Source organism: Rhagoletis pomonella, unplaced genomic scaffold, assembly GCF_013731165.1.
Source record: "Rhagoletis pomonella isolate Grant_MI unplaced genomic scaffold, Rhpom_1.0 Rhpom_scaffold_00007, whole genome shotgun sequence".
Classification (NCBI taxonomy): Eukaryota; Metazoa; Arthropoda; class Insecta; order Diptera; family Tephritidae; genus Rhagoletis; species Rhagoletis pomonella.
Window position 1 is genome coordinate 45,257,418 of NW_023458561.1, and position 27,179 is coordinate 45,284,596.

Sequence of the window (27,179 nt, forward strand, 5' to 3'; positions counted from 1 at the left end):
TTTTTTCAAATACCAACACATCTTAATTCAACTTTGAATGACGTTCGTTCATCCTACCTTTCTCTTTCATCCTTTGAATGAGTTTATTAGCAAAGAAATAAAAAGGGTGCCTTTCCACCGACACCTCTTAAGTCTAAATCAGAAGAGTTTAGGCTCAGTTATTCAAGTTTTTCTTATACCAATCTTTGAAAAAAGTTAAAAAACAGCATCAAAAATCTCATCATTACGATTCCGTTCAAATTTTTTTTAAATTTTTTTTTTTAAATATTTTTATGCAAATTTTTTAAGCTTAAACCGTTTTGCCATTTGAGGGGATTTTTTCAAAAAAAAAATTTAAGAAACTATTTTTATTCATAAAAAACTCCATTTTTGGAGGTATTTTGAAATTGGTCCAGCTCACTTTAATCTTAATATTTTTTTGGAAATATTTTGGTGGACTTCTTAAAATATAATAGATTTTATAATTCCAATGGAAAACTAGTACCGATTTTTTTTTGTATGGGGAGTGATGCAGTCTAATGTATATACATATATACAAGAATTGCTCGTTTAATGTAATAAGCTATGTATGTCAGTATTTGTTCAACATAGCGTATGAGTAACAAATTTATTTATTCATGTTAACAAGTGTTAATTCACCAAGCAAATGTATTGAAAATGACAAAACAGTACATTAATATAAAGGACATTAAAAATTTAAATTAGCATTTAGTTATGAGCAAGACATACATACATATGTGTGTATGTATAAAAATATAATGCCTAGAATTTTACAAATACTCCATTCATAAATATTATAATACAAAAAAACCTAATTTTCTCACATCAAAAGATGACATTGGCAATCCAATGAACAAAATGAAAATAAATTTATAAAAATAAAAGCACCCCTAATGTATGAATTTTTACAAATGGTATATGTACCTATATACATATATGTACACGTGCATACCCATAGCTTGCCAGAGCTTACACATGCTTGTTTTCCCATTGTAGGGAATTGCTAATGGATATGACTGCACGGGTACTCCAACAGCCACACATGCGTGTAAAAGCCAACTCCATCAGCACATCAGTTTTACCAACTGCTTGGGGTTATACTGATTTCTCCGAAAACTCAAGCATATATACATACAAGCACTCAATCAAACTCGCATTGTATAACTTGGTGATGATAACAGACATATGTATGTATGTACGCATACGCTGTTACATAAATCACTGTTCAAGGATGTGTCGTTGACTTTAAAACGATTGACAGGCTCCTAATTAATTTTTGGGTTCTTCAAATTGGGTGCTTGTGTGATGGGCTGATGTACACCTTTCGCTAGATTTAATGGAAATGGTGATAGCGACATCAAGGTCAGCTGTAACTACTATTGCATGGAAACAATTAATCAGCATATTTTGTGCAGACAGTGAAAACGTTGGCCGTTTTCATTAGATTTGCAGTTGGCGTTAGCATTTTTGATATTAATTAAACAATAACAGCCTTGAAATCACTATTAAAAATATAGAAATGAAGCATTCTCAGGCAAAACAGATATAGCCTTTTATTGTCTATCTGAAAAAGAAGCCTAAGAAACGCACAGCTAAGGACCACTCGAATTTAACAGGTTACAAAAAAACTGTAAACAAATATGGAAATTTTAAGGGAACATTTTTGTCGTAATTTTCAACCAATTTTGAAACCAAGAAATTTCTCCACATCTACAAAAGAATGCCTCGGTTTTGAAATCGGTTCTGTAGATGGCCAAAATTCCTGCTAGCGTATTTATATATAGACTTTATATGTGATTAAGTTATGGCGGTCTTAAAATAATTTGTTCATTTCGTCCTTAACAAATCTACTTGGAAAATCAATTTCGATTTTTGCCGAAGCAACAGGTAAATTAACAGGTCCATCAGCTATGATTTCATTATTTTAAAGCGCTGTCGGCAGATCTCAAGAAAAATCACAAGAAATATTCTTCATTATTTCTGTTGCATGGAAAAGTGCTTTGCTGTTGCTGTAAATTTTCTTGAAGAAATAAAGTTTCAAATTTGGACAGGTATTTTCGATGTGTCGTTAGCAATCTTAGTCCCAGAATTTAAAGGTGCTTCGGAAATGAATGAAACAGACCCTGTCTCTCTTCTTATTCTCACAAGCTTAGGACAAATCTCAAGTAGCTACAATGCAGACTATCTTTGAAGCGCTGGCCATCACTCACGATGGGTGCAATAAAAATTTTGCGTCAGTAAATGCAATTCTATATCCATACTTTCTTAATTCGTGCTAAGTTTGTGTAAATAAGCTTATTTTTTTAAAATCTTTAAATGGTCAACAATTAAACAAATACATATATGTATATTGAAAGAACGCACAGAATTTTTTATATTTTTTTGTAATTTTTGAAAAAGTTAAAAAGAGTTACACAGTTATATTTTAATACTCTGAGGAATGTAGGTATTTATGAAAGTTTGGCACAATAAAGTATGGGCTTGGCTTCGCGTTTGCTTGCAAATAAGTATTTCCTTTACCTCCAGCATTGACGGACTCAGCTAAAGGTTCGTCTTCTTCTTTTTGCTCTGGTCTTGGTTGTCTATGTGGAAGATGTGGTACAAAAGCAAGATGATGTAGCCATGATTCTCGTACGGATTCTTCGGACTCTTGCTCCGCCGCTGGCTGAGGCTCCAATTCAGGTTTTGGTTGTCTCTGTGGACGATTCTGCCATGGATTGCGTACAGCTTCGGCGACTGACTCAGCTTCTGGTTGTGGTTCCGGTTTCGGCTGCCTATGTGGACGACTCTGCCATAAATTGCGTCCAGGCTCTTGTTCGGATTGTTGCTCTGGTTCTGGTTCTGGTTGTGGTTGAGGTTTTAGATGGCCTTGAGGACGGTTTTGCCATGGATTGCGGACAGCTTCTAGCTCTGAATCCACTTGTGTTTCTGGTTCTGGTTCTGGCGCCGGTTTTGGCTGGCTATTTGGGCGACTTTGCCATGGATTGCTAACAGGCTCCTGCTTAGGCTCCGGTTCGGGTTCGTGCTCGGGTTTTTCCTGTGGCCTTGGACGCAAACGATTCAAAATAGCTTGGGCAATGAGATCGAGTTCCCGTTTTTGCTCCCGTTTTACATTATCCTCTTCCTCAGGTAGTTGCTCTGGGCTAGGTTGAGGTTGAGCTTCGGGCTGCGGCTGCCGTTTGGGGTGGGCAACATTGAATGATGGTCCTGTTAGACCGGCCAAACCGATAGAGTTAGCATTGGCTACACAAGCCAGAGCTAGAAATGTGAGAACAATTGCAGTTTTCATGATCTTCTGAGTGTACAAATTCGGAGACTGTGCTTTTTCGTTGGCAAATACAAGGCCTTAAATACGTTCTATGCTGGATAAAAAAATTTGTAAGTGCATTGATAAGCTCTGGTATATTTTCGCTAACAACACAAAATGAGCAAAATAACAGTAATTAATTAATGTGAAGATTAAGTGATAAACAAATCAATAACAGGAATGATATTTGCGTTGTTTAAATACTAATTATTGCTGTTTTTTCGAGCTCGTGTGATTAGATAATATACCTTTGACTCATACACATTATCTCTTACCGATTGTTTATTGCCTAGCAAGTAAGATAATTTGCGGGAACATATTAATAGCTGTGCGAGTATGTGCATAAATACTAAAGGGAAATTAAAAATTATTAAAAAAGTGGTTTTGTACCGGAAGCATCAAAAAAAGGCAGCTCATTCGCTGAATCTTTATTGGAGAAGAGAATGAATAGAACGCCCAAAACTAGTCGCGTAAGTGTTGGGCTTTAGCCCATCTAAATCTCCTACTGAACACCTCAGGACTTGCTTCTGCATTAGGCTACATAGGTTATGTTAGGAAGCCGGGCATCATCTCCCCATACGTCCCCTTGAAGGCATATTTGCCAATTGTGAAGCCATTTACTGTTCCAGATGAAATTGAGAAGGTTCGATAGTTTCACTTCCGTTTTCTTCTCTGTCAATCTAATGAAAAAGGAAGATCCAAACTACTTGAATCTCTTTGCCTGGAGAGATAGGCACTAGCACGGGAAGTGGTGGGCCGGTTCCTCCTCTTTTTCATTCTGCCAACTTTTGCAGGAAACGAGAAAGTTCTAAAGCTCGTTTCTTGTTAAGACCCCACAACGATGCCGTGACAAAGTGCGTAATTTGGGTTATTTAGGCAAAGGAAAATAATAGCAGCCACAATTTCGACTCTATAAATTTTTATTTTTGCGTTATGTACTTGGAATTTACTGCATAAAAATGGTTTTAAAGGATATTTTTTTTTGCATACGGTGTTATTATGTTCTTCCATACAAAAGAAATTGTCGAAAAAAGTTTGTATGGAAGAAACTGTGGGGAAAAATTGCCAAAATCAACGCGGTTTTCTGGCAACTCCAAACTTGCACTTTTTATACTAAGTATAAAGGGCTATAAAATGGCATACTTAATAGCTAATAGAAGGTTGCAAATTAGTACGAAAATTTGCTGAATTTTTCTGAATTTTGCACGAAGTTTAGAGATTTTATTTTTATGCTTTTTCGTGTAATACGAACTTTATTTTTTATAATAAATTGACGAAAAGAAACTAGAATAAAAAACTTTGCATGTATTGCGAAAAATTCTCTTTGCAAATACTTTTGTTTGCCACTGTATGTAATAAGAAATACATATAGCTAAAAAAATGCAACCACTAGCTGACGCTTCCGGCGAAATATTAATTGATATCACTCGATTTCTAATACATATCTTTGGACAATTTTTTGCGGCCAGCGTGTGATTACAGCCGCATCTTTCGCTCCCGCCACGAACCCGCCATTCACCTACATATAATGGAAAAGTTCTCTATTTATATGAGTTCTTGCTGCCATGCTTAAAAATTAGTAAAAGAACCCAAATAAAAAAAATTTTGCCATCAAATATATAGAAAAAAACGGACCTTTTTATTACAGCTTGACTTTAAATCGGTTTTTTTTTTAAATTGTGAACTTTGTGTAACTGTTTCAATATATTTTTAGAATAATTTTATATTTTCATCAGGCTGTTCGGTCCTAAAAACTTCCAGATCGTGAAATAGTAGACCCTTAACTAATATAATACCATACAGGATAATAGTGACATTCGAATTATATCAAATGCTATAGCTTTGTTTTTCCAAGCGAGAGATTATCCTGTATAAAAGTATAATACCTCATTTGGGTAGGAAATATTTTATCTACCACAAATATTGGTACGACTTGAACCACTCAGTAGATCTTCAAATTGAAAAGTCTATACTAAGTACTATTATTTATTTAAATTCAGCGAGTGTTTCTTAGCCAGACGATTTTGCTGGAATAATGCCTTATAATTTATATATACACAACTTACGACAATAAAACAATTTGTAAAAAAAAAAGAATTATCTAAAAATCAACACGATTTTTAAATTATAAATTTTCATTCAGATTAAAAAGTTCAAAAGTTTGATGAAAAGTTGTGGAATTTTTCCGAATTATCTGAAAAGTGTGAAAGTTTGTCTTATGTGATAATGGTTAAAGCATGAACCATATTTTTATAAAAAATACCAAAAAAATGTTAACTTGAAAAACATTGAAAATATTCAAGAAGAATCACCATGTGCTCACTTTTGATCGCCAGTGTACATGCACAAACATATGTAGTTGCTCAACCATAACCAAGGAGGAGATGATGAGTTTATCGTAAGTTCTCGTAAATAACTTTTTTCTTTTTTCTAAACAATATAAGTATGTACTTATTCCACACATTTACCCGGAAAATTCAGGCTTAAACGTATCGGCTTAAAACCATCAAACATTTTATTGGATTTATAATCAAGTAACCAGTCATAGTAAAATTCAAAGTTTATTAAAAGTAGAATATATTCTGTAACACTTGCAGCTGCATATAAAATGGCATATGAGCATGTCTCCAACATGGAGAATGTACATTGTACATACATTGTAGATAAATTTATTTATATAATCTATACATATTTACACCTCAAAACTATTTTACAAGCTGTTTTACAACGCGACAAACCAGTAAGCGGTATTGTGGCCTTTCAACTTTTGTAACTGTTGTTGTTAATGACGCCGCGCCACTGCAATAACGCCGAAAGCACATTCGCGAAAGGAAACTCATAAATTGTTTACAAGCTACTGGCAACAAGGCGCCCCAATAAGCAACGCTTCAATGCTCAAAATGCACATTCAGGGCGCAGTGAGAGTGCGACATTCAATTTGCAACACCAGCGGGATATGCAGTTGAGCATAAAATTTCCCATATACATACTCGTGCTTACATATGCACATTAGAGTGGTCGAAAAAAATAAAATCGGAATTTTAATGCCGCCACCCCCTTGGATTGTTCCATACCGAAAAAATATACCTCTAATTTTTTATTTTTAAATCAAAAAATATTTAGGGAGTGCTGAAAGGACTCAAAGTTTTCCATGTATTTTATATGGAGAAAAAACCACTTTTCGTAGAAATGGTATAAAATTCTTGAAAACCTATTTTTCTCGAACGGAAAACTGTGGTTGTCTTCAGGAGACTTCCAGTATTAATACCCAATTGTTAATTTAACCATTTTTTAATATTAAAGATTTTTTATTGGGGGCCCATTGCATTTTCAAGAATTCTACACTAATTCTATGAAAAGTTGTTTTTTCCCCATATGACAATACAATATGATAATACAATAAATACAATACATGAAAAACTTTGAGCGCTTTGAGCACTGCCTATTTTTTGTTTTTTTAATAAAAAATAGGGGTATATTTTTTTAGGTATATAACAATCTTAGGGGGTGGCGGCATTAAAGTTCCGACTTTACTTTTCCACATGCAGTTTTGGACCACTCTAATGCACATGCATAGGGAAAACTTTGTAGGTAAGTAGGTATTGAATAAGTAAAAACTCAACTCCGATGCTACCACTTTGCTTGTGCAGTGGGGTGCAGTGTTTTTCAGTTTATAAGTAGTTGTTGTAGCTGTTATTATTATTATTATTATTGCCAAATATTTCATAGCTGACACTTAGCAACCAAATTGGGTGTCGCTTACTTAGCGTGCTACTTTTGTTAGCTTTGCGGATATTGGAATATTATGGGTTGTAGGATGAAACTTTTCATGCTGCGTGCCCTGGTCAAAAGCATCCGGCGTCTTGTTGTTTCTGATATTGCTTATGCTGAAATATGAATTAATGGGTTCTTATTAGTAAATTCAATGCAAGTAAAGCGATTAGTATGTAGATAAGAGAGTTGCCAATTGCTTGAAATCAATAAATATTAAAATAAGCTTTAAGAAGGTTATCAAGTGTTCAAAAGGGGAAAATCAGTTTAACTACAAGTTAAATGAAATATTGTGAGAGACATACGAAAGCTTTATTTGAAAAATGTTTTTAAAGAAGGCTGCCATCTGTTTGGAAATGGAAAATCAATTTAATTAACAAGTTAAGCGAGAGATGTTTAAGAAAACTGTGTTTATTTTGAAAATATTTTCGATAAGGCCAACATAGGAATTTAAATCAATTAAATTGGCACGGTAAAAACAAATCGTACTAATATTATAAGGATTATGAGTGAGAGTATGAATATGTTCGTGGCTCTTTCTGTCTACCAAAAGTAGCATACAAATAGCTTGTGAGCTGGATTAATATATAGCATGTTTTTTGAAGAGGGTTGTCACCTGCTTAAAAAGTAAGGTTTTATTTTATATTATTAGTTCAGCGAAATTTTATAATATGGATGCCAAAAGAAAAAGAGGTTTACAAATATTTTAGTACAAACAAATTTTTAAGAGGATTGACACCTATTTAAAAATTTTAATTTAATTTTATTAGTAAGTTAAATGAAGTACAATTACAGAAAGGTGGCAAACGAATGAAGATTAAGCAAGCCTTATTTGAAAAGATTTTGGTCACCTGTTTAAAAGCCAAACCCCATTTTTCCATAAGTTAATAAAATATTACAATATTGATAATGATCGGAAATGGTATGAGAAAGCATTCTTTCGAAAATAGAGGGTTTCCACCAGCTTAAAAGACAATTTAAATTAAATCAACTACAAAATGATCCAAGGAATCAGGGAGTAAATTTTTTATTTCTTAACCATCCCTAGTCTCACTTAACGTGATTGATAACTTAAATTCTTAAATTTGTTACCGAACAACTCGGAAAACTTGTGGCGTTTTCTTTTCTAACGAAAATTACCTGATCTCTACCAAATCAGCTCTCAACAGAACGATGAGGTGAAATCATTTCAACCATTTCTAGCATTCGCTAGTCTAAGATGGAAACATTTTGGCTAGAAATGCCTGAAAAACGCTAAGATATCTCAGACATTGAAATTAGCCGTATTCCTAAATTGGTAATTGTTCTTTCGCTGACTAAATAATAGTTTCCGTTCAGTTTTCGTGGTATCCGCAAAGGATCAATCTCTCTTAATTGTCCAATTGCGTTCCTTCTCTTGAACAACCAATATAACCTATCTAAGAGTACCTACCTACCGCTTTCACGCAAAACAACAGAAAGGAGAGCAGGAGCAACAAAGTATTTTTGCAGAATAATAATGACAAGCAACAGCAGGAGCACAAAAGTATCGCGCGATGTTTAAACCAATCCCCACAACACCGGCAAACGCAGCTGTGCCACACTGTGTCATTACCATAAACAGCTAGATGCGTAAACAAGCAAATATGCGGGCAAAGCTGCTAGCGAAATGACATGCACAACAAAAAATAGAAGCAAATACATAGAAATGGTGTCTTATTTGCATTCACTATTATCTAGTATCAGCTGCAAGAAGCGTGCTGCATAGCGTCAAAATAATGAAACCTTCACAAAGAGTTGCCTCGCAACAGGTGGCTTGTCATTCAATCTTGTTGCTTAGCTTGCGCTGCAAGTGTTGGAGTGTTGGAGTGTTAAGTGTGATGGTCATTGTTCTATTGTTCCATTGTCGTTGCGTTGCGTTGATATGTTCTTTGTTCTTCCATCTCTTGGGAATGTCTTTTGACACGAGTTTATTGCCTTATTTTCCTATTCAGCTTGGCCTTTTCTTATTAGCTTATGCTTATTACCATTTGCAGTGTTTTTTTTGTTTTGTTTTTTTACTCTACTTAGTGCCTGTCACAGCTTTGACCTCATTCATATATTCGCTGATAATATTTATTATTAATGTGCTTCGCCAGCGTATCCTATTATATATTTATACTAGTGCTCTATTTTGCGTTCTTCTTTATTATTTAGAAACGAAAGCTTTTATTTATGATTGAAATATCTTGTTTCGAAAGAATTTTGTAGAAAACTAATAAATATTATTTAACATATGTATATTCTTTGAGTATGTTTGCATAATAGAAATAAGAAAATAGTGCTGAAAGTAATGTGAGCAAATTTTTATCAAAGAAAACTTTAAGATATATCCTTAAAATCACCACTAGAGTCGAAACTAAAATCTAAGTATAAGAGCTACATTTCAATAAATATGTATAGTAAAACTAGAGAAACCGCATGGCGTTAAATCACCAAAGCTTGCTTTTAGCTTTTTAAACACGTGAAAACCTTCCTAAAAAAAAAAAAATTCCAAATGTTAGTCAGGGTTATAAGCGATCCATGTGACAAATTTCATCTAAATTTGTCCGTCTGAAACCCATATTTGAATATAGTTTAATTATATTCGACTTTTAAAACAGGTGGCAACCCTCTTTCAAATATTTTCAAACTAAAACCTTCTTTAACTCCCTTATTGAAGCTTAACTTGACTTTTTCAACAAGTGGCAACCCTACTAAATATATATAGTTCAGCAAAAATGTCCTTTCCAACCCATTTAAATTGAGACCCATGTTTCTAATAATTCTTTAAACTTATTAAATGACTCGAACTTTAATTTTTATGCCAGTGGCAACTCTCTTCAAAGACCTCAAAAATATTCTAAACGTTCAAGATTTCTAGAGGCTCTTTCGTTTGACAACGATAATATTTCATGTATGTTACTTTTGTTTTAATTATTTAGATTCGATTTTTCAAATAGGTGGCAACCCTCTTCAAAGTGTTTTTAAGCTACTATCTTCTCAAACCTCTTTCGTTGCTCTTCTGGGTATGCAGCTACAGTTGCATGACTATACTCAATGCCGACTATTCAGTTCCCGTTCTCGTAGCCTGGGCAACACGTGAAACCCATGTTTGAAAAGTTTCAAAGGGTTTCAAAAGGGTCAAGTGCAGAAGTTAACGTATACGCCACGTCCCACTAAATAAATTGCGATTAATAATTGTAAAATTTGTTGCTTACGCAATGCCGGTCGGTTTCAGCACTTGGATATTAAATGTCTATATAAAATTGCACAGTACTTCTCCCATTTCCATTGAGGCAACTCTAAAGGAAATTATTTAGGGCTTTTATGAGAACAATTTTCTAGGATTTTAACTGCAATTTACAACTTCAGTGTAACTAGTATATATTTTATAGAATTTTGTTTATACAGATTTATTTGTCTTCTTTAACTCGCTCTCGTTTTCAAATAAATTGCTTTCATAACAAACACCGACATAAATATGTATGTATTGAAGTTCCTAAATAAGTACCCACCATGCAAAACATGAGAAATAGGCAACAATCGTCAATGGCAACAAATTGGCGACTCACCGATTTATTGCTGTGGTGACAAATCGGCAACATCACTTCGTTCATGACAATTTTGAATAAAAAAGTTCTCAAAAATTCCGAAACTTATGAATATGGCGTCAATAGTATTGGCCAAAATCATCTAAATTATGCCCAAGGACAAGATTGAAGAAATAGGAAGCCTCACAGCGACAAATGAATTAATTCCGATTGTAAGTTGCGATTTGGTATACATAAAAAATAAATGAAGCCTTAAAAAGAATAAAATTATTCCAAATATCGCCTGAAGCGATAAGAAAAGGACTCATTCAGGTAATAAGAAAACGACTCGCCCAGGCGAGTTGCCTTCGGCGGACGTTTTAGAGCGACCGGTAATAGGAAATCGATTCGATGGCAATATTACCGGCAATAAATTTGTTTCCGAGGGCGACACGTTTTCTTATTGCCGGCAACAGAAATTGTTTGGTGGGTAATTAGCCTTAGATACATTCAAACAGCAACCTAGATACACTTGTAGAATAGTCTACATGGGTCTGTACACACAGATGTAAGTACATATGTACATAAGTACGTTTTCCAAATAACCGAAAGTCTAAGTGTCCGGAGTGAAAGCTGAAAATACTTTATTATATATTTACGAACATCTTTTTAGGTGTACATACATGCAGAATTTCTATGTACACATGTAGATACGTACAAAATATTTTCTAAGCAGTTGTCTTTTGTGGCAGTTGTGAACTGTATCATTGCCAAGCATAATTCCACTTATGTAAATACTTAAGAATTGTGTCACGTTTAAAGCAAAGATATACGATATATATGTAAGTGCATATTAAATGTGAAAAAAACATACAAACATATTTGCTTATATGTACATTAGACTGCGTCACTTCCCTCCAAAAAAAAAAATGGTTCTGTTTTTCCACTAATAAAATCTATTATATTTTAAGACTTCCACCAAAATATCTTGGAAAATATTAATATTTACATGAGCTGGAACGATTTGAAAATACCTCCAAAATTTGAGTTTTTTAATCAATAAAAACAGGTTTTTAAAGTAGTTTTTGAAAAAAATCACCTCGGATGATAAAACAGTTCAATCTTAAAAAATTTGCATAAAAATATATAAAAAAAAAAATTAAAAAAAAAAAAATTTTTTTTCTTTAAATGTGGTTTTTTCTCAAATTTTTAAATACCAAGTATACAAATATGCATATCAGAAGAAAAGAGTTTAATTGCCTTTACAACGATACCAATTTTTTAAAAAGCGGTTAGTATTTTTTTGATAAAAAAAAAAAATTTATTTTTTCCTTTAAATGTGTTTTTCTCAAATTTCAAAGGGGGTTTAATCGCATTTACAACGGTATAAACTTTTTAAAAATCAGTTCAAAATTGTTTGAAATATAAGGAATTACATTTTTCGAAGACCTGAACTTTGACCCCTTATAGCACCTGTAATATAAGTTTGCACAAAAAAAGTTATACACCATTTAAATAAGAGCAAAAGGAGGACTACGTCTTTATTTTTAGGTTGTTAGTTATTTACATGCAATAATTAAATATAATTTTTTGCCAAAGGTCCTATTTCGAACTTCCCATATCTCGGCCTATATCTCGATTTCGGAGGCTAAATTCAAAACACGGAGAAATCAATTTTTTACCTATGACTCAATCTCTTAAAAAAGATTGGTTTGGTCCAATATCCAGAAAAAAAGTTAATTTTGCCGTACAGTGTAATAATGAAATTTTTGACGTCGTTTTTGAACTTTTTTCAAAGAGTTCATTCAAAGTATGAAAGAGGAAGTTAAAATAAACGAGTGTCATTCCATGTTGAATTAGGATGTGTTGGTATTTGATAAAGAAAAAAATTGGGAAGTGAATTAGTTTTTTGCAAAGAAATATACTGTTCCACTGATATCTCATAAGTATATACCGATATAGTTGTGGAGCAGTTACACACGTTTTTCTTAAACAAATCTTTGAAAGGGGTTAAAAAACAGCATCAAAAATACCATTATTATGATTCTGTTGCAAAAAAATGTTTAAAATTTGTATGTAGATTTTTTTAAGCTTAAACTCTTTTGTCATTTCAGGAGAGCTTTTCCAAAAAATCCTTTATGAAACTATATTTATTCATAAAAATCTCCATTTTTAGAGGTATTTTCAAACCGGTCCAGCTCACGCTAATCTAATTATTTTTCCGAAAAATTTTGGTGCAAGTCTTAAAATATAATAAATTTTGTAATCCCGCCGAAAAATGGCAACTATTTTTGGTGATGCAGTCTAATGTACGTATATATTTGGCGCTCAACTCACTGCTAGAAGCTACCAAAAGTAAATATTGTATTTCCATTTTGAAATTAAAGTCAAACTTTCCCTTTTTTAGCTCGCAGCTACATTAAGTATTTACATGTATCGATCCATGCCATTTTACATACTCGTAGTATAAAAGAAAACATCTAAAGTGCATTCTCGTTGAACGTTTATCGAAATACAAAGCTTTCGGTCATATTTTGATATTAAAAAAATTGAGCATACATTTTTTAAACAAAGTTTAAATATTTTAAAATTTTGGCCATACAAAAACTGGACATGAACTTTTTTTAAATTTTTCGTAATTTCAAAACTGAAGATAAATGGTGGGTCTTTCAAAAATTGGACATACCATTTAGGGTACTTGAAAACTGGACATTATATTTATTATTTATGGCAATTAAAAAAAAAAACTGGACATATTTTTGGTAAATTAATAACTGAAGATAATTTTTTGGTAATTTGAGAATCGAATGTAGATTTTGGTAATTTAAAATTGGACAAATTTTTTTTGCAAAATAAAAACTGGACATACATTTTTGCTAATTTAAAATTTAGTCTGGTTTTTTGTGGTCATTTATTAATAAGACATTCTAGCCAACGTTTTTGGTGATTCAAAACTGGAAATAATTTTTTTGTAATTTGGGAACTGGATTAAATGTTTGCATTTCAAGACTAGACATAACTTTTTGGCAATATAAAACCTGGTCATATGTACATTTTGGTAACTTAAAGCCCGTTTTTCGTATCTTTAAAACTAGACATAACTTTTTGCCAAACATCCCTTATTCAAAACATGACATAAATTTTTGCTAGTTTCAAAAATGGGGATAATTTTTGGGTAGATAACCCAGGAGCAAGATGTAAAACTGGACATAATGTTTACCAATTTAAAAATAGTAGGTACAAAAATTTTTGGCTATCTTATAACGGGACATACATTTCTGGAAACTTTGAACTAAATTTGAAATTTTGTCTTATTTAAGGAGTGTACATAATTTTGGTAATTTAAGAACTGGACATATATTTTTGTAATTTTTAACTCATTCTACAATATAAGATACACTTATGATAGTTTAAAAAATGGACATCATTTTTGGGTAACCTAGTAAGAAGATGTAAAATGTTTGAATGTAAAATTGGACATAACTTTTTGTAAATTTAAAATTTAAACACATTTTTGGCTATTTTAAAATGGGACAGACATTTTATGTAAATTTAAGCTGTGTTTAATTTTGTCGCTATTTAAGAATAGGATATCACTTTTGATAATATAAGAACTGGCAATAAATTTTTTTACTTGTAACTAGATATTTGATTATTTAAAAACTGGTTGGTAATTTCAGAAGTGGACGTAAATAACTGCGCTTGCTTTTGTGCAAATTTAAAAACTGTAATTTAAAGACTTGACCAAATTTTTTGACTATTTTAAACTGGCACATATATTTTTGGAAACTTTGATAAACACGAAATTTTGTCCTTATTTAAGGTGTGGACATATTCTTTGGTAATTTAAAAACTGTAAATAAATACATTTTAGTACTTTTAAGACTAGAGATAATTTTTTGACGATATAAAAATTTTCAATTGTATAAAAATAACATATGTATGCAAATATATTTTTGGCTTTTCGATACATGGATTTTTATAAACTGGACATCATTTTAAAGAATTGGACAATCTTTGTAAATTAAGAATTGCGAATTTATTTTGACATACTTCCACAACATAGTTCCTATTAAGTTAGGGAATCCTTAACTTTACTTAATACTTCAAAGTATTTTATACTTAGTTTTGTTTTAAAATTTTTAGCTTTATTAAACAGAAAAATTATTGACCTTTGACATTGGCGGTATGCATCGTACTCCTTTTTTTGCCAAATTAGTTAAATGAAAATGTTACGTATACGCACTGAAGATTTCCAAGATTTGATGTATGTAAATATTATTAAAATAATGCAACTGTAGCAAGGAAAAGTTAAAAGTGGTAAAAAAGCAAGTAATTCCAAGTACTTAAAAGTTAATTTTGCATTTTTCTAAAACAAATTTTCTTTACCCTCTTCTGGCACATTTTTCTTTTTGCTCAATTTGCTAAATTTAAATCTCCCTTAATGACCGCTAATATTATTATTGCAATACTTAAAAGTGCAGAAATGGCAAATATTTATGCGCTCGCCCCAAAGCATATCCCACAACTACTAGTGACTGGTGTTGAAAATAGGAACCATATATTTTTTTGAGAATTATGCACACAAAATTATTATTTTGCTTCAAACGTAGAAAAATGCTGACTAAACGTTGAAACCGGTAAAGTAGAAAGTCCAAGAATACCGAATGTCATGCGCTCGCACTAGTGCCGCTAATTTGAGGTATTAGGTGCTGAAGGGCGTGCAGTTGGTTGGTGGTTTTCGCCACTAAAGTTGCCGGTGTTGGCTAAAATTATGCTAATATGTATATGTATGTACATATGTATATATGTATGCACATAAGTATGTATTTAGGTATATGAAACTGGAAAAAATTGCAACTACTTAAAAAGGCAAAGCGAAAAAATGTTGCATAGTCAGCTTTCTTTTTTATGGTGACCTTTTAGTGTAATGGAATCATTATAAAAGCGTGATTAAAACCACTTGGAGAGACAGCAATGCGAGGAAATAAAAGCATTAGAAAAACTTGTTTATATATAGAAAATATTTTTCAAGGTCAAGCAAATGTTAAATGCCGGTCTCTGAAAAAAACAGCGACAACTTAAAGTCATTTGGGGGTTATAGTGTTCTTTTGAATTTCCTGTTCAAAAATATGATGTCATTCGGATTAAGGTGTTTGAACTTCACCATTAAGATCTAGATTGCATGGGGTTATAAAAATACCGCGATCGTGATCAACGAATCCAAAAACTTAGAACTAAACTGAGTTTAGAGACTATTAACCTCGACTGCTTACCTTCTTTGATAAATATAGAGGGTGGAAGGATCAGCCTATTACTGTGAGTCTCCGATCATTGTAGGAGTATAAAAAATCAGGTAAGAAACTATTTTCCGCATTATCAATTCCTCTGATATAAAGTTTATAGTTGGAAAGGAATATTAATTCTATAGACAGATCCCTTTCATGCTATGTACAAAGTTCTAGTTACCAATATAAAAATTTTGAAGGGTTTGAAATGCCTCGAAGAAAAGAAATAATATTTAGAAGGATTACTGTGGGAAAAATAAAATAATTCTTAAGTATTCTCTGAAAGAGCACTACATACTTCATTTCTGAAGACAGGAGATGGAGAGTAATTTCTCCGTACTCCTTTCTCTGGCTGTGACTCCAAAGGGATTTCTGTATAAATCATATATTTCGTCGTATATCCTATAAAGAATTGAAAAGCCCCTAGACGCAGCACCCTTCCTAAAAGGACACCCAAAGGAGACTGGATTCTACTAAATCGTGTCCTAAGTATAGGCCCCACGGTTAAACAAGCAGTTTGCGTTGGCAGTTTTTTTTGGACATAAGGAGCGTGAAATAACTAACGTCTGCGTAGACACGTCGCAAAGTGGTCTGAATAGAAAATCTAGGGGACAAAACTATTTTAACAGATTCACGTTGCTGGATTATAATTACTTACAAATCTTCAGTCAGGTTCCAAAAATCCAATAGGGCCGATCCAAAATGGCGGACAAATTTTCAAGAATTTATTGAATTCGCTCGGAACTTGTAGCTCGTTGGTTCTAGGGGTCGCTGATTATAAATCTGCCCATGAATTTTTAAAACTGAAAATGGCGAATCCAATATGGCGGAATAATTTTTAAAAATTTATTGAATTCGCTCGAATTTTTTTTATACGGGAGCTTGGTAGTATTTAGGAAATTTTGTGATAGCTGATTATGAACCTCTTGGTTTCAAATATTGAACAAAGTAGGCTATAATTTTCTGTGTATGTGTAGATGTGTGTTTTGATGTTAAATAATAACAATATATCATTAGATTTTTGGCTAAATTTGGCAGACATTTTTTCTTTTAAATCTAATATAAAGTGATCGAAAAGTTATAGCTGCACCACATTTAGACAAGTTTAACATTTTTTGTTACTTAATTTTTGCTATTTTTTTATAAAAAATATATTATTTCTTTAACAAAACCCATGTAAGTCCAAATTTTAAACTTTGTGCAATGTTTAAAAAATTTTTATATTTATATTTATTTTTATAAAAAATACCTAAAGTCAAATAACAAAAAAATTGTATATTAAAATTTGTCAAAATGTGGTGCAGTTATAATTTTCTCGCCCACTGTAACGGTATCCGTAGATGAAAACATTCGTTAACACGTCAAAATTGTGAGAGAAATATTTTCGAAGGAACAAAACTGACGACAAGTATATAAGTAGTAGTATGTGAATGGTATATGCAAGCTCGGCATACATGTACACATATATGTATGTATGTATGTATATTTGTACTTTTTCTGAAGTTTTTGATTTAATTATTTTTGCAAAGTTAATTCTCTTAAACTCTCTTACTTTAAACATATCAAAATCAACCACCAAGCAACTAAGCTTCTTAACTTCGCTAAAACGCACATTTTCTATAAAGTTTTGCACGAAGCCATAAATCTGGTAGCACAAAAAAAGTAAGTTGTGTAGTGAATTAAAGGAAATTTTCAGCGATGAGAAAAAGTTTCGTATAACGACTTTAGACTTTTGCTAAATGTCAACAACAATGAGCTATCGTATATAAGCGTGTAGATATATACATACAAACTAAATATATGCTTTCTTATGTATGTATGTATGTTTGTACATAGTTAGGTAGGTGGCAGTTTTAGTCACTACAATATATTTAAAACTCTTTGTTATTCATGCCACTTTCATGGTTTTGGCTTAAAGTACTTTAGCTAACTTTGCGGATGTGGCAAAAAAGCAGGTGTTGACGGTTTTAGTGAAATTTGTAAAGGCAGGAAAAATTTTCAAGAATTTTGTAAAAGCAAAGCGTGTGGCCGGTAAATAAATGGCAGAATAGGAAAAGTTAATGTCACTTGCTTAAGTTAGTTTAATTTTCGTAATTATATAATTGTACAAGAGCGATGAAAACTTTTTGCCGAAGAAAGCCTACTTCATTCGAAACAACTATAAATTAATTTCATATTAAAGAATTATCTTTACTATGGGCCATTTCAACTATTAGTGCTGCTACAATCCATATCTGGAATGCTTTTTGCTAATTTAAGTAGCGCCTGTATCTCAAATTGAAGGTATCCTCCAGTTGGCCGAACTGAAAAGCCCCTAAGCACTTGAATGGGCCTGCTAAGGGTATAGGGTCCTATTGCGAACAAGTTTGGAATTTTTTCTTATAGGGTGGAGGACCGTCTTCTTACTCTTTGTTAATATTTCCGTTCTGAAAGCTAGTAAGTCATTTTCGGCATTTGTTCAATAATGTTGCGCTTTCTTCTTCAACCAGTTATAATAGTTTCGTCTAACGGGCATATGAAGAGTACCGGGCGATGAACCTCTGTAAAGCCGCTTTACGGACAAGAATACCTACCACTTAATTACGCAAGACTCCATAACGAAGCCGTAAACTTAGATGAAGTAAGCCGGCTTTTATATGCGATGAGTTTTAAAAACAGAAAGCGGTACTCGACCAAGCCTTAGATGACCTCGAGGACTTGCAAAGCGAGGGTATACAAATAAGTTTTAAAGTCATTGGCCTCATATGAACTCCTGAATTGTTATAAGCCAAATAATTACCACAGAGATAACTATTTATATGCACCTAGATTATGGAAATTCTATATATTGTAAGCATAAATGTATATATGTATGTATATGTATGTATATGTATATGATGTATTATGTGTGTAAGTACGAGCCAACTTGAGTTCATTGAATTCATTAGTGTTTCTTTTATAATCTACAAAAGATTTCAATTTTCTGCAATTTATAGTGCAATTAACAATTCTTCTTTGTGGTTGCACTTCCGTTGCGCCAATCAGCGCATCTCTATGGGCACCAATTGACAGCAATGCTAACAAAGCTGCATACGTACATACATACATAAATATAAATTTATATAAATACACAGGAATGCATAAAAGAAAAGAAAGAATATAAAAATAACTCACCGTCCAAGGGAGGCATTTCAATTCGCGAGCTGTTGCTGTTGCTGCTGATGATAAGCATCGTGTGAGTTGCGTTGTCCAGTAACGACAATTTTTGCAAAGCTCCACAGTGACATACAAATCAACTTGCCAGCCATCTTCGCTGATTGAAGTCATAAACTCGATTTGCATCGTCGCCATAGCAGCGTTTACCGAAGAATACCGTTAAAAGATACAACAAACAAATTTAATAAATAAAAAGGAAAATAAAGAATAAAAATCAGAAAAAAAATCTACCGGATGTTGCAAAATTTCTCGTTGCTGCCACTTTTGCGCTACCCACTTTGCGGCTGGTCACCACAAACTTTTGGTAACACTAATGAATTGCTCGACAATTTCCTTTGTACCAGTTGATTGCCGTTTTTGTATGGCAATAAGACGAATTAATTTGTTTACAACTACAGAAATATAAAAATATATATATATGCATGAATAAGTCTCAAAGTGCTAAGTGATTGCTGTGTAATAAGTTATGTCAAAGCAGAGCGCGAAAATAAGTTTATCCTCGACTGTTTAATTAATAAGCGAGTTCAACCAGCCAACTCAGCGTAACTTGGCAGCAATTAGTTCTTATTGACACAAATTCTTTAATAAATTGTGAGCATAATTTCATACTTTAATCAATCAAGCAGACAATTTGAGATGCAATAAACTAAATATTTTTACCACAGCGGCAACTAATAGGCAGATTTTAGTGCTCCTAATGGGATATCAAATTACGCTTTTAATTACAGAGGAGTAAAGGGAATATAGAGATTAGTTTAGAAATTTCTGTGCAGCAGTTAAATAAAGAACTATAAAAAAAGAGTGCTTCGAGTCTCCTTGTTGGTATTTTGGTACTTTCGGCAGTATTGATTCATCCAGATCTAGGAATTTCATCTGACGAATCTCCATGGCAGGACACTTCATTGACAATGAGCCTATGATGTAGTCTGGTAATAAAATAAGGCTGTGATGCTGTGAATATTAAAAGCTGGCAGCCGTTCGATATCAGCTCTTAGATGTTGTTCAATGGCATGAGCCTCAGATCGGAGCATTGTGATACCATATTAGAGACTTATTATGTCCTTCCTCTTACCCTAGAAGTGAAACCACTTTGTCGCTCTGATTAAGCCAAACATTCGAAAGAGTAGTGGAGGAATGACCGTCGACGAGGCCTGACAGTGGAATAGGAAATGCCCCACGCTTTCGATTTCCTTCACATCCGACAGCTACGAGAGTTTTCTGACGAGTAGACCCTACTCCCTACCTTCAGATCTAACTTGGAGTCTACAGAATCAGAGTACGATATCAGGACCGAATCCTCCTCCCCTTCACTACTTGAGGGAATCCTTGTCCAGTAGGCCCGACTGCTTTGTCCAGGTGCCTAAAGTCTGCTGGAAGATCGCACAGAATTCTAGAACCGAACCTGATACCACTCCACTTCATCAACGCGTTTAGTCAGATAGCATAACAACTTGGCAGTGGTTTACCATATGGGTTCACAAGTAGCAAATGTAGCAAGGTATCTAGGGTTTTAGGCGGCGTTGAAGGTAACCTTTGGTGGGGTTTTTTTTTGTAGATTCATCGACGGATGGCCACCGAATCGTGCTACCGTAAAATATAATGGAACGCACCACCGCTGTGTACGCTCAGTTCTCAATTAAAAAAAGTCCCATTTTATTCCTATTACTGATTTACAGGTGTCATAGTCTACGTGCAATGCTCTTCTACATTGCACCGCCAAGTTAGCTTTCTTTCCAAAATGACGCGCAAATATCTAACTCCTTCCGAGAAAGTCAGCGCAACACCAAAACCATTGTCGTTTTTTAGGATCGACTCTGATGCCAGATACCTCGGATCAGGTTTCTACAAAACGTAAAGCGCATTGGACCAGGTCGCGTAGTACTTGGTTGTTAGCGGTGACCTGACAACCTGTACCTTTTAACCGTGGAAGTAGAGTATTCAGCGTGAAATTCTAAAGGAGTGGAGAAAGGACGCCGCCTTGCGATGTACCGCGGTTTGTAGGGGTGCTCCAGCCCAACGTGAGTTAGGTCGCGGATAACAGCTTCTGGGAGAACATTATTGAGGGCACCCTCGAATACTATGCAAAGCGGTATCCACAGGCCTGTCTTTACAGCAGGCATGATGACAGCTAGATTGTTTATTTATATCAATTTCCTGTCGGATCTTCAAGTCCGGTAGTCTTTCTAGAACCTTCAACAAGAAGGAGGTGAGGCTTATCGGTAGAAAGTGGCTTAGCTTCACGTGAGATGGTCTGTCACCTTTGAAAATGAACACAACCTTCGCCAGTGTCCACCCCTTGTGTATGAAACTAAGTCTATGGTAAGGTTTATAGATTCAGACAAGCATAGGTCATAAAATGTCAATGCCTGGAGATTTGTGCTGGAAGGACCTTATGGTCCTGGTAAAGGGTAGCCCTTTTTACATAAATCTACAGATTCCAACAAGCATCCAGAAAGAATGATGCTAGGCTTTTCAGTACACCCTGGAAAGTGTACACTCATTAGAACCCCAATCAATTCCTCTTGGGATGACGACCAGTCGCCATTTGTCTTCTGTATATGTGTAAAATGTATACCATGGGTGTTGGTCAGTATATCAATTGGGCAATCTCTCGAGGATTCCGGTCGTTCGTTGCCTCAGTTGGTCCTATTAGTGAAGAAAAATTACTCTTTAAAATTACCATTCAATATAAAAAATCCTCAAGGAATTTTATTCATGATAGGAGGAAAGGGAAAGGAGAGAAAAAGAAAACTCCCAGAGAATTTCTACTCAGAATCGGCCTGACAATAAGATTTGCGCTCGTGTATTTTAGAAGTTGGGTGGAGCAAAGCAATGCTTCTTTTGACGATATTAGGTTTGTTCCACAAGCTACTTGTAGAAAAACTCGAGCAAAGTTCAAACTGTCAGCGTATATCAAACAAACTATAAAACTTACTTGTGGAACGCGTATATGTAACCCGAAGTGACTTCGAGTAGCTTGTGGAACATAATAGGCGCTCCAGAGACTCAGAAGCAGCGTAGTACTGAACAAGCAAGCTTGCACAAAAGAAAAAAAAATTTTAAAATTTTTTACTTCCATGTATTTAGATACTTTTATGTACGAACGCATTGAACTTAAGTGTTTTGAATTGAAATATTAAACATAATAAAATTGAATTTAAAAAAAATGCATGTATTTAAGTAAGTGCCTTTTATTTTAATTTTCAGAATAAAGGCAAAAGCTCTGCTCTCAGAAGAATACCCAGCCTCGAATCAAATAAAATCTTTCTTTGTTTGAAACTTGATTAAAATTTCGACATTTTCTACCAGTTGAAGAAGTTTATTTACATTTCCTGTATCAATATTTCCAGTTAGCCACTGAAATATCTAAGTTATCTTTGCCAACAATATGTCAAAATAAGATATTAATACTGTCAATCGTTGTCAATTGCTTGCAACATGCTGTACGTTTTTGAAATGACAATATTTGAGATGCTGAAATAAGAAATATATTACGCAAATAAATAAATTATGCGAAGAAAAAATAGTAAAAAATAAGCCAAAATGCAATGAGAGGATATAAAAAGCAATTAATTTAAAACACAAAAACATAAACTCAAGTCAAATAAGAGTGAATGCGACCGCAGCGGTACTAACGAAAAGTGCGTAGGTAGGACTCTTACCGTGATGCAATGAACATTCAGAAGTGATAGAAGAATCTACTGTTTTCGAGTTTGACAGATAATGGCAAACTGCCGAGTACACTTTTGCCATGAAACCGTCTGCCGATTGGAGTCGCAGTAAAATTACGGGTTCTTTTATTTGACTGGGACCAAACCAGATATGTACACTAGATCGTACTACATTACGAGTAAACAAAACAATAGTTAAGAAAAGAATTTTTTTTTTTGCCGAACCCAGGGTTACATTTTTACATGTTTCGGTGATACCTACATTCAGCAATAAAGAAGATTGTTAAAGACTTGGGTGGGATACTCAGATCCGAATGTAAATGCCGAACATATATCGCCAAAATTTAGAAAAGCAACCTCTACGTTCGGCAAAAGAAATAAAATTTACTTCAAATCGAAATATATAGTTCCTTAGCAAAAGTTTAATGATTATTGGCGAGCTTAAATATACTGACTTAAGTTGATGCGTTAGGGTGGCAGGAACTGAGATCTGGTGGGTAAGTACAATCACGGACTACTCGAACTCAATGAACTTTACGACAAAAAACCCGTATCCTTGACACAAGAAAATCGATATATCATAATTTAAGATGAAAAATGTCGAACCCTGTATTCGGCAGTGTCCTTAAAAAATACTTCAGAATAAAAGGTGTACAGCGATATTTATTTGTGGTACGGTCTAAAGCCGAGAGATCTCGTTTGACCAAATATTTGCTTAGTTTGGCGTAAGCCAAACAGTGTCCTGTAAAAATGCTTGCGACGATTCTTAACTTCTACTTTAGCAGGAAAATCTGCGTTGTTCTGTTGAACGCCGACTTCTGCTCTGTGGCTAAGTGGATAATCTCTTGCTTTATAATTACCTATAGCGCTAATGACCCTATATAAGCTCCCCGTTTGTATTTTAAGCTGAAATACGCTTTTCTCTATTTCGAGTTCAATGATCGTAACCAGGATAGAAATACGTCTAAATATGCACAGTTTGTTGTATATTTCTTTTCTCAAATGACTGAAAAGCTTCTACATGTGGCATATTGTCAAAGGTCCTGGCTACTGGCCAGTAAGCAAGAGCCGATCTCTTCAGAGTGTTTGCCCTGAGGTTTGTCTACAGTCATCTCTATTGCTTTTAGCACAAAGCAGGTTAAATATATTGGTGTGAGAGATTTGTTAGCAAGCGTTCATTTCTTTCAATCTTCGGGACGAAATATTACTCTACCTTTGATAGAGCGAGACTGTTCCTCATGATGATCACCAGGTGAGGCGGTAGAAGCTCTTCCTCCTTTTATGGTAACACTGCTTAAGTTGCAATAAACTCTATAGCTCTGAAAAGAAAATATATATCCGATCGCCCATTGGATCGATTGCTGGGGAAACAGCTTTTTTCCAGCCTTCAATCCGACGAGTATGGTTTGCACTAAGTTGCAGCTCTGGTTCCAGGAAATATCTGAATGCTTTTACTAAGCAGATACCAGTACAATACGAACAGATATAAAAGGACTCCAAAGCGCAACACTTACTTGCTTTCAAAAGATCACTTGTAAAGTCTTTATCAATCGACTTTCGAAGTATTTTATAAGGTTTGATTACTTCAACCTTTAAGTAATTTTCCTGCCTTTTCAGTATAAATGAAAAGAAAGAAAAAGTCGCCTGCTATGCTTCAAGTTTACACTTGAAACCCACGCTTACATTTAATAACATTTTAACTCATATCCTCTGCCTCTCACCTAAAAGCATTCGAATTTGATTCGATTATTTGCGGAGGTGCTGCTCCTTTAAATAAACATTTGTTTTCACACCAGCTACAACTGTCGTTTTCCTTACACACACACAGAAACACTCGTTTTCTTTTCACACCTTTAGAGTAACCACAAGTCGACAAAAAAAAAACAGAAGGGAAATAAAGTTAAATGGAAATGCAATAAAATTTTACCTCAAATTCCGCCAGACCATTTCCATTTCCGCCAGAAATAAACGAGTTTTTTCACCCTCCGCTTTTCGTGATTCTAAAAGTAGCAAAAAGGAACAAAATACTATGTACAGTTAGAGATATAAGAAGAACGAGAGCGAAGAAATAAACTTAATGCGAATGCTTTAAATTAAACCAATTGCAAATTTAGGAAGAAGGCTTAAAAGGCAAAACAAATACATCCAACGAAAGCGAAAATGTCCTGAATATAATTTGCATACTTTTTGTTTTTGTCACAATATGCTGCGTGATAATAGACCCAGTTAAGAAGACAAAGGCAGATTGTATACTTAGATATACAGAGCAGAGTGTAAGATAAGTAAAATCGCCTTGCGCGTAGGTCAGTTGACAATGAATGCGGACTACAAATCGCATGACTTTGTGTAAAGGGCAAAAGCGGGGAAAACGCTTAACTGGCAACTTAGCGCGATAAATACACTAGGCAAGTGAGTAGAAATGAAGCGAAAAACAGTGAATGAAAAAGGAGACAAATTCAGCCTTAACAATGTTTATTACAATTTGAGCGCAACCTTCTTCCTATAAGTCTTGAATATAATCACGCGGAAATTCATAAGTACGAGTAAATACTAAGCAGCTGTGAGCAGTTTGTAGATGCTTTGGAAAGGACAGGGTGACACAATTGCATTGCAACTTTTAAGTGTGAATTTGTGGGTTCTTCTATTGAACTAATTCCAACCTCGTTTGTGATTCTTGGAGCTGAAATTTTTTTTACTTTTGAAGCGGCTGCAAGGCCCTAGTGACAAGCAAAATTTGTTATTAAGCTACAGATTAAAAATGAAAATTGTTGCTTCTTATAAAATAACCTGATATGTTTTGAGCACATAATGACTACCATGATAAAAATATAGTAAGATAGAACCGCTGAGAGACACTTTGACGTTTTCAAGCATATTAATTTTAAAATTTACTCACAAATTCACACACACTTTCTCATTTCCAATCTCAAACAACAACAATTTTGAACAATTTAATTTTTTTTATTTTTCGTTTTTTTTTTGCGAGAACGGTTCTACCTTACTATGATTTGTTATATGAAGTAGTTGTTATTATAAAGGCATTCAAACAAGAAAGCTGTATATTTGAATTCCCAGAAAAACAGGATTTGTGCCAATAAAATATTGAAAAGTTCCAATTAGTGCTCAAAAATAACCCATTGCACTGAAACAAACCGAAATCTTACGAACAATTTTGATGGGTCCTCATTTAATTTCTAAATTCGAAAACATTACGAAAAATACTGAAGAAATCCCATTGATCCAAAAAAATCTCAAAAAATTACTGTGAAAATTTTTCCAGGATAACCCGAAAAGTTGCCTAAAATTCAGAAACAGTCCTGAAAGGGCGGAAATGTTCCGAAAAAATTCGAGTACCTAGAAAATATTACGTAAATTCCTAAACTAAATTTACAATAGAATCTCACAAAATCGCGAAGAAATCCAATAAAACCTCGAAAAGTTTCAAATAATCTCAAAATGCTTCAGAAAAACTGAGAGAAAATTTCCCTAATTTCCCGTGAAACACCGAAAAGTTGCCTAAAAAAACTCGATAACACCCAAAAGACCATAGAAATTTCCTAAAATAAGTTCACGACGAACTGAAAATTTCATCAAAAATACGAAAAGTTTCCACTAATCCGGAAATGCTCGGAAAAATATCTATGAGTTCCGAAAAAATCAACATTTCCCGTAAAATTTTGAAACTCGAAAAAAATTCTGAAAAACTCCGAAGAATATCAAAAAAGTCGGATGGATCCAAAAATCACGAAAATATCTGGTGAAGTTTTTTCCACAATAGCTCGAAAAATTGCAAACATTGCATAAAGCTCCGAAATGTCCCGAAAATCGCTACAATATTACAAAAAAAAATCGGAAATAAATGAACCCCTAAATTGCGAAAAGTTCCAATAAAATTCCGAAAAGTTTTAATTAATCTCGAAATGCATCGGAAAAATACGAAAGAAAAACGAATCAAACCAAAAATTTCCTTAAAATTTTGAAAACTCCAGATTGAATTTCGAAAACTCGTAAAAGAACTAAAAACTGAGAAAAACGAAAATTTTCTTGTGTACGATAAAGCCTGAAGCTTTATTATAGCGCATCATCATCTCTTTTCGATTTTCTCCTGAAAGCGGATACAACTAGGGCCATATGCCAGGCAGGCTCTAAAAGCTCTTATTACAGCTCTTACATGCAAGCTTGTCTCCCACATTTTAATACTTTCAGATAAATACATACCATCCGCGGTAGTGTGAACTAGTCGTTGAAAGTGCCCAGCGGCAAAATCTCTGTGGAAGTCTCTATAAGAGCACAATTTTGACCTACGAATTCGCTTCTGTTATTTTTTCTTCGGACCAGTCCTCTTCTTTTGGGGCTCTTGATGCTTCAATCAGATGTCTCCTATCCCTTTTACGAAGTTGGTTCAGTTCAGCGTTCT

At 33.9% G+C, this 27,179-nt stretch overlaps 1 protein-coding gene across 1 annotated transcript; it reads right to left on the bottom strand.

Annotated features, from left to right (window-relative positions):
- Positions 1-1,265: 1,265 nt before the first annotated feature.
- LOC118743865 (protein TsetseEP-like) lies at positions 1,266-19,107 on the bottom strand. Its single transcript, XM_036476628.1, has 3 exons — positions 19,050-19,107; positions 2,521-3,258; positions 1,266-1,327 (listed from the first exon to the last, which is right to left on the bottom strand). The coding sequence occupies exons 1-3, from the start codon at positions 19,105-19,107 to the stop codon at positions 1,266-1,268; spliced, it is 858 nt and encodes a 285-aa protein (XP_036332521.1).
- Between the last annotated feature and the right edge of the window lie 8,072 nt (positions 19,108-27,179).

Bases quoted from the DNA above. Each gene is read 5' to 3' on its own strand.
- LOC118743865 (XM_036476628.1), bottom strand. From the start codon at position 19,107: ATGCTTATCATCAGCAGCAACAGCAACAGCTCGCGAATTGAAATGCCT. The intron at 3,259-19,049 runs GTGAGTTATTTT...TCACATTTCTAG, and splicing joins TGAAATGCCTCCCTTGGACG to CTCTGGCTTGTGTAGCCAAT. The intron at 1,328-2,520 runs GTAAAGGAAATA...CATTAAATCTAG, and splicing joins TGAGTCCGTCAATGCTGGAG to CGAAAGGTGTACATCAGCCC.